We start from the raw sequence: 8,336 nt of genomic DNA, 5'->3' as shown, positions 1-8,336 counted from the left end.
AGATGTAAAAATGATACAACTTCAGAGGTGTTTTCATTAAAAAACATCAACTTCAATCACACTGTAACAACAGCTACTTTGACAGTTACCTGTTCCTTCACAGCAGGGTCACATTTCTACTCTGCAAACTACAGAGGCCACGGAATCCATTAAACTCATTAAATTGGGATTTACTCCAAATTCACACGTCACTGTGTACAAATCTCCAGTGTGTGACTGAGCATCAAATGGGACATTTGCACACATAAATCTTTGTGGAAGATCCAGCACAGAGGAAACAACTGCCAATACAAGTTAAACTCTGCTGGAGAACCGCTTTTTCCTTTCAGTCTGGCTTAGGGGGTCTCCCTGAGCCCTCTAAGGGAGCAGAGCTGACTGGGTTGGGGCGATGGACATGGGGTGTGTTTAAAAGCCTGATGTTACTTCTGGGAATTTGAGAGCCTTTTACTTGAGGAATGCAGTACAGACCTGGCTCAGACCTTGTGACAGAGCCCTAAAAGCCGAGCAGACCCAAGGAATTGCTCAGTGTTTCACACAGAGGCCTCGTGGCTCTGCAGCCACGTGGGGCACAGCACGTCCAAACCAAACTCCACAGGCTCCACTCAGCCCTTGCCAACCCTCCCTCCCCCTGGCACACTCCTGCACGCCCAGGGATGACCTTCACTGGGGGACACTCACAGGGACATTTCCCAAACCGTGAGGCAGCAGCAGAGGGTGACAAACCAGGAGTTCCCACAGCACAGCAGGACTTGTGCCTATGCCAGCCCTTGTATCACAGATCCAACCGCCTGCACTGGAAACCTCACCTGCCCTAGCAAAACACAGGGCAGTTCTTTGGAAGCCACCATCCCCCCTTGCAGGCAGTGCTTTTACAACAATGCAGAGAGAGCCCAAGAGTAAAAGCACAAATAAAAAAAAAAGAAACAAAAAAACCACTTGCCATCAAACAATACCCCTATTCACAGTCAAGTTTCCTGCAACTGAAGGTAAGAAAGCTTTCGCCCCCATTCATGTAACACAGGCCTCTATCAAGTTATAGTCACCCAAATTCCCATTCCATGTTAATTGTACACATTACACACATCCAGTACTTGTTAAAATATAAACACATATTCTGCATCTCTCCCCTTCTGTTATTACATATGACACAGTTTATCACTTCCCAACCTCAGGGAGGCTCACAAGCACGTGCATGGCTAGCAGGGACTGCAAGAACCCATCCAGGACCACTCCCACATCCTTCATAGCACATTTCATACCACAAACAATGCTATGTTGACTTGTGTTATCACGCTTATTTTTTGCAGCCTCTTCTTTCCATTGAATTCTTTCTATATTCTCTCCCCTGCCTTCCTACTCCCTCCCTTCGAATGATCCTCTTTTCTCTCTCACTATTTACCATTATTTCCTGGACCCATTCAGGAGGGCAGGCTCCTGGTAGCTCGAGCCATGAGGATGCTGCTGATTCACACTTACCCAGCACCTCTCACTGTAGCTCTTCCTGCCCCTTCCCCAGTGAACACACACCTCCCTTGCCTGACCCCTTTTTTTGAGGGCTGTCTTGCATTTTGGCTAGAAAAGCCTGACTGCTCTCGACTCAGTTTCAGCAACATATCTGGGAGATCAGCAAAACCAAGCTCTGAGGTACATGGCCTGTTTGAACCCTTCAGGAGACCACAGCATGGAAGTTTATTTCTATTTAGATGTTTGCTCATCAAAAGCAGATTTTTCACAGAACAGCCTCAGCTGCAAATGCTGAAGGATCTCAGCTGAGTACCAATGTTGAATTGATTTCCAGGACCAGAAATATAAAGTAATTCTCAGATAATAAATCTTTGCTTATTTCCAAAACCAGTATGATGTATTAACCATTATCTCTATTTTGATAGAAACAGGGAAGATCTAACAGTTCTCAAAGAAAGCTTCAGGAACCTCTAAGACTGAAAAGAGCACTTTAACAAATCTCCCAAGTGTTCCTGTCACACACTGCCAGCTTCCCTAAATTTCATTCAGATTTTCCGATTTCATCTCTAAGCAATGCAGCTTGTGAGATGACCACTGTTACCTGTGTTAACTTTGATCTCACCTGCACACACAGAACAAACATGAGCACACAGCTCTGAACTCATGAGCACACTGTAGGGCTCAAAAGCTGATCCAGATTTACACTGATGACTATGAATGTCAAGGGCAGAGAGGGCCTGGATGGGTCAAGGGATCTACTTCTTCCCTTCATCTACCTACCAGGCCAAAGGCTTTTCATCAGGATTTCTTGATGGAGCTCCAAAAAACGTGTGCCAGGTGGCTTTCTGGGAAGACCCGGGAGCTCTCAAGAGTCAAGCCTCCTTGCAAGGATAAGCATGGGCTATTGCTAGAGAGAGGACTAAGAGTTATGAACAGAAACCAGACTCTGTGTCTCATTCTGCCACATCAACCCATCCCTGCTTCACCTGGTAAACCTCGCACAGGACACCAGGAAGGGGCCGTTTTCCACAGGGTGAAAGGGTTGGACAAAGATGCCTGAGGAAGACAAGAAAGGTGCCAGCTCTGTGACAGGACTGCTTGTTTCTCCCTGAGGAGCAGCACAGGAGGGATGAACTTGCTGTGCTCTGCACACCAGCTGTGAGAGATAGGGAGGGAGGGACTGTGGGAAGGGAGGTGGCAGCAAGGGGTGGGGAAGGCAATGAATGTGCCGAGATGGGGAAAAGCACCTTCACAAAGGGCACTGGCTGCACAGGGGTGCTGAAGGACAACAGCACAGTTGCAAACTTGCTCGTCTCTCTCCAGGCTTTGCACAGGCAGGAGTCCACACTCCACTACCTCCCTGGGCTCACAATGCCTCTTGCATCTTCTCTTTAGTTGAAGATAATTAAGTCACTGCTTGTGCTGGATCTCACCACCCTGACCAAGATGAGCAGACAGCCCTTGTGGGGCAATGGCTGCAGCACAGGGGCTGTCAGGAGCAGGTGACTGCTGCCTGCACCCCTCTGTCAACTCTGCTTCCATTTCTGACAACACACCAGTGGAGTCCCAGGACACACAGAGAAATCTTGTTCAAAAACAACAGTCAAATCAGCATAACTGCTCAGCACAATGACATTTCCCTGCCCAGTAGGTGACAAGCCATGGGTTTACAGTCAGTCCCTCAAGGACTGCATGACTTTGATGAGCATGCCAAAATCCAACTTTTGCCTTAAATTGTTTTTTTCAACACCTAGACATCAGACTGAAGAATTCTGCAAAGTAAGTAGGATTTAAGACAGCTCCTGAGCTGATGACTTTCCAACACCCACAAATGTCCTGTTGACACCTCAGGAGGAACATTCAATTTCAAGAATATTCCTGAAACAACTCTGACAATTCACCTCACCATGTATGAATGTTGAGCTGAGAACAGTTATGAAAGTGAGTGAAAGTACTTTTTTATTATGTCTCTTCTCAGCATCTACCACTAAACTAAGCACATTTACTAAACTGTCAGTGCCTTGGCAGGAGACAGACGGGGGTCTCAGAGAGTTGAGGATGAAGCAGTTTGGGCAGGGGCTGCACAGGAGGCAGCTACAAGGGAACGAAGTCCCAGAACTTTGCTCAATCCAAGTGCAGCCTGCTGCCAAAGGAAGGGTCCCAGCCTCCCGGAGCCCTCTGTCTGCACCCTCTGCCTTGGGTCAGCTCCAGCCATCTCTTCAAGAAGGATGAACAACCCTCCCTCCCTCCTTCCTTCTCTGCAGCCTTTGTTTTGTGTCAGATCAGTGGGTGCATGTGGCTGCAATGTGTTGCTGGGAGCACCTGGAAGGGCAGGGTGCTACCCCTCAGCTGTGCAACTGGGCAGAGCCCTTCCCTGACAGCACCAGCATCTTTGGTCAGATTAAACCAGTTGCAGAAGGGCATCTTCCTTCTCTCTACCTTTGCACTGAAGCCTGCGAGGAGATAGGGAGGATGGAGGAGGTGAAGCAGTAAAGCCAAGCTCCCAGCACAGTACTGCTCAGAGCTCTTCATCCCAGCATGGGCAGACAGCTGTCAGTGCACCAGACCTGAGGGCCTGCACACTGCTGGGCTCCCCCAGAGCCCCTCCAGCGCTCAGACCCTCCACCATGTATTTATCTGTCCCAGACTATAGGTTCCTCCTGCAGCAAAGTATTGAGGTGTAGGAAAGATCCAGGGACTACCAGCACAAGTGTGGTTAGGGGAAGACTCAAACAGACCCACAACCAGACTGAAGGCAAGGTAGAACTGTTCCTTCTCCACACGGGACTGGTTAGTCCTGTACCCTCAATTTCAAAACAGCACACTGCTCAGTTTTCAGTTTTACTGGGTGCTGGAGCAGAACAACAATGATGACAGGACACAGTAAATACCCAGTGTCCTCATATTTACTCACTGGACAGTTGATCTCATCTAATTAAGGAGCATTAAACCATCTCCTCTCTTTCCTCTACCTTGTTAGACTATTGGCTCAACAATTCTGTTCTCCACAGGCATCACAGAACACCCACGGCTGCCTTTGGAGTGTGCCAGACACCAGTGCTATAGGAGTGAAAGCGTAAGCAAAGACTTCACAGCTGTAGCCTGTGCAAGCTGCTCTACAAATCAAGGCATTTTCACTGCCTCCTTTTATTAATGTTGTTTAAGACCCTCTCAGGTAAATCTAACTAAACAGCAGACTTCTCCCCCTCCTTGTCTCTGACCCGATAGCCTGTGGTCATCCCTGCCAACCTCCTGTTCACTTGCTCAGCCAAAGCTCAGCATTCACCTACATGGATGATCTGAACCAAAAACATGGGATCAAGTCCACCAGGATTTATCAAATCCTCAACAACTCACAGAAATCAACTTTCTCTTTCAAAGCACTCCAGGTTTCAGGGTTTCATCTGCTTCCAGGGTGCAAGTCACCTCAGTGCTTCTTTGTGCTGCTCCACCACATGCTCTCTAGGCACAAAGGCACAAGCTCACTGCTCATCCTACACTGGCTGCATCTCCCGAGGTTTGGAGCATGCTGCAACATGTTGCTATGGAATATACCTGCAAGCAGTAACACTTGCAAACTCTTATAAATAAGAAAACCCACCCACAACAGATTCCCCTTGGCTCTTGGAGTCCCTGATCGCACACTCAGCTTTCCCAGGCCACTGGAAACACCTCCCAGAGGCTCAGGACAGATAACTTGTTTCTTACACTGAATAATCTTATTTCTCAGTCTCTCTCTGAATATCATGTCAGTTTGGAAGGTAACATTTCCTGCAGTTCGCGTGTTCCAAGCCCTCCCATCCAGCTCCTGCAATACTCAAAGTGAACCGTTCCTGCCCCTCGGGGGGAGGAGCACCGTGCCAGGTGCCAACACTTCAAGAGATGCAGCAATTGATGATCATCAGCTTTCTTTTGAACCCCAGACAGATGAAGGCAGGCAGTAAACACTGCACTCAGCTTCCTTTGTCTGGGCACAAAAGCTTGTAGAAATTATGCCACTGCAGTTTACAGAAGGGTTTTCCCAGTTGTGAGGGTACTGCTAACTTAGTACCTCCACCGACCGGCCCAGCTCTACCTCCCTACAAGCATCTCCCAGACAAACGCAGGGAGCCCTGCAACTCCTTCCTTCCATGTACAGAACGCTAATGCCGCTCCAAAACCAAGCTGCATCTCGTGTTTAAATCAGGTAACACACGTCTCCATCTCAGGAGCGCTCACGCCGCTCAGGAATCCCACACAGCCAGAGAGCCTCTCCCCGCGCCCGGGCAGCACACAAAGGCACGGAGATAACCATTCCCTCAAAGGCCACACACGGGGCTCGCTCATCCACAGCCCCTCACCTTCCCAGGCCTCCTCCCCCCTCCTCCCAGGGAGCTCTTACATCTCCGCTTACAGCCCTCACTCCTCGTTCAAGCAGGGAACGAACTCTCCGAGGGCTGCCCGGCTCATCCCCAGTGCAGGACAAACGTGGCACTATTTGCACGCTCCACCATCAACTTTTCACGGGCATTTCTGGCCTTTGCCACACAGTGCAACGTAAAGACAGGTGAGCTTAATCCCAACTACTGTGGTTACAAAACATGTTCACTCATTTCAAGAAGTTAATTTTCTTCCGTAAAGAAGCAACAAAAACCCAGGAAAAGACAAAGGGGCCGATTTATCCTCAGCAAGGACTGAGGGCTCTCCTCCAAACTGCTCTCTGATCCCAGGGATGACACGGACCCCTGGCAGCCTCGTGTGCTCAGCAGACCCTGCAAAGCCTCGCGGGGCAGAAACAATGCTGGGCTCCCACAGGTGCTCTCAACTAACACAAAGATTGCATCGAACGAGGCACTAAAAATTGCTTCACCATCGCCTACAAGAGTTACCATAGACTGAGAGCACCATCGCAAACACCACAGGCTCTGGGATGCTGGAGGTTTAGGGGGAAGCTTCAGCAGCCCATGAGGAAGGCAAAGGAGAAAGTCACTGTAAGCCCCTGCTGCACAAACAGCTCCCGTAACATTTCAGACAAGCCTCCCATCCGCACGTGGAAAGGAAGCATCACACATCCTGGCAAACCGCGTTAGGAGCAGAGACGAGAGAGATCACATACCAGGAACGAGCTATGGTGCAAGCATTTCTGACACCAGACAATGTTTGTGGCGACACGAGACTTCTGCAGTCACCTGGTCCAGAGCAGCCCCGGGCACCGCACACCCGCCCTGTCCGCGGCCAAAGCCCCCCGGCCCGCACGCCCTCCAGCCGCCCGCTCCCCCCCTGCCCCACTCACCGAAGTACTCCTTCTTCATGTGCATCTCCAGCTCCTTCTCCAGCTCCAGCGTCAGCGCCTCCAGCCGCCTCTCCGCCTGGCTGGGGCCGCTCTCCCGGCACGGCGTCACCTGGTAGGGGAGCTTGAATTTGGGAGCCGAAGCGGAGCCTTTGGTCGGGCTGTAGGCGTAGGGGGGCGGCGGCTCGGGGGCGGCCGGGTGCTGCTGGTCGTGCCGCGGCGGGGACTGGGCATGGATGCGGTGGTGCACGTCCAGCTCGGGCACCGCGCCGTCCTCCTGCAGGCCGGGCCCCAGCAGGGAAGAGCGGGGCGAGGGCAGCTGCAGCTCGGGGTAGGCGCTCATGGAGCCGCGGGAGCTCCGCGAGCTCTGGCTGGAGATGCTGGAGCGGGGGCTGACCACGGCGGGGGCACGACCACCCTCGGGGCCGCACAGGCTGGAGCGGGGGCTGGCCAGGGCGAGCCCGGGGCCGCCCGCCCCCTCGGGCTCGGCGCTGCCCGACGGGCCGTACCTGGAGTCCGAGTAGCTGGAGCGGGGGCTGGCGGTGCAGGAGTACTGGCTGGCAGTGCTGGAGCGGGGGCTGGCGTGGCGCTGGTCGTAGCCCATGCTGATGCCGCTGGTGCGGTTGCTGCTGGGCTTGCTGCCGCCGCCGTCGTAGCCGGTGAGGCTGGCGCGGGGGCTGGAGTGCTTGCTGGTGTCGCTGGCCGTGCTGGCGTAGCTGGAGCGGGGGCTCAGGGCGGCCCCGTCGTACTGCACCAGGCTGGCGCGGGGGCTGCCGAACTTGTCCTGCCCGGGCACCACCAGGCTGGAGCGGGGGCTGGAGAACTTCTCGTAGGACAGCGCGGCCGCGCCGCCCAGGCTGGAGCGCGGGCTGGAGAACTTGCCGTGCTCGGCGGCGGGGCCGGGCGGGGCGGCGGCCAGGCTGGCCCGGGGACTGGCCGCGCCGAACTTGCCGTCCGGGCCGCCGGGCGCCCGCCCGCCGCCCTTGGCCACGTAGCCGCCGTCGAAGGCGCTGCCCGCGGCGTAGCGATAGCCCTCGGCCGAGTAGCGCTTGCCCTTGTCGGCGAAGCCGCTGTAGCAGGGCAGCGCCACCTCGGAGCGGGTGCACAGCCCCTCCTCGCAGCACGGCTCGGCCGCGCGGCCGTTGGCGCGGAGCGGGGCGGCTTTGCCGCAGGGGGCGGCGGGGAAGCCTTCGGCGGGCGGCGGCGCGGCCGAGCCGTTCATCTTCCGGCCCCGCTGCTCCGCCGTCATGTGGGCGGCGATGACCCGCTTGGTCTCCTCCAGGTCGGGGTGCAGCGCCAGGTCCCGGCGGCCGCCCCGGCCGTACGGACCCTCCGGGCAGGGCTCATACAGGGACAGGTCCTCCATGAACTTGGTGGCCTTCAGTGCCATGTCCTCCTCGTACTTCTCCATGCTCGGCCGGAGCCCGGCGGCCCGGGGCGGGGGAGGGCGGCGAACTCTCCGCGAAACCGCAGCCCGGAGCAGAGAAAGAAAAGGGGGGGGGCGAGGGGGGGAATCCAAAAAAATCCCTAAATCCAGCAACACAAAAACCAGCCCAAAAGAAAGCCCCTTCCCGCGGTCCTGGCGGGGCAGCGGCGGGACGCG

The 8,336-nt window shown here is 54.3% G+C and overlaps 1 protein-coding gene across 2 annotated transcripts in view; it reads right to left on the bottom strand.

The window, feature by feature from the left end:
• The window catches only part of WTIP (Wilms tumor 1 interacting protein), an 85,511-nt gene extending 77,175 nt beyond the window's left edge, over window positions 1-8,336 (bottom strand). Inside the window, exons 1-2 of one of the 2 annotated variants that reach the window (XM_017826943.1) lie at window positions 7,243-7,311; window positions 6,737-6,845 (exon numbers count right to left, since the gene is read on the bottom strand). In XM_017826943.1, coding sequence (XP_017682432.1) covers window positions 6,737-6,761 — 25 coding nt within the window. In that variant the 5' untranslated portion in view covers window positions 6,762-6,845; window positions 7,243-7,311. Of the gene's footprint in view, window positions 1-6,736 lie in introns of both variants that reach the window. The other variant, XM_017826942.1, reaches the window with a different exon arrangement.

This window comes from Lepidothrix coronata, unplaced genomic scaffold (assembly GCF_001604755.1).
Source record: "Lepidothrix coronata isolate B3197 unplaced genomic scaffold, Lepidothrix_coronata-1.0 Scaffold132, whole genome shotgun sequence".
Lineage (NCBI taxonomy): Eukaryota > Metazoa > Chordata > Aves > Passeriformes > Pipridae > Lepidothrix > Lepidothrix coronata.
Note: the sequence above shows the minus strand (reverse complement) of the source record. Positions and strands in the feature narration are given on the sequence as shown.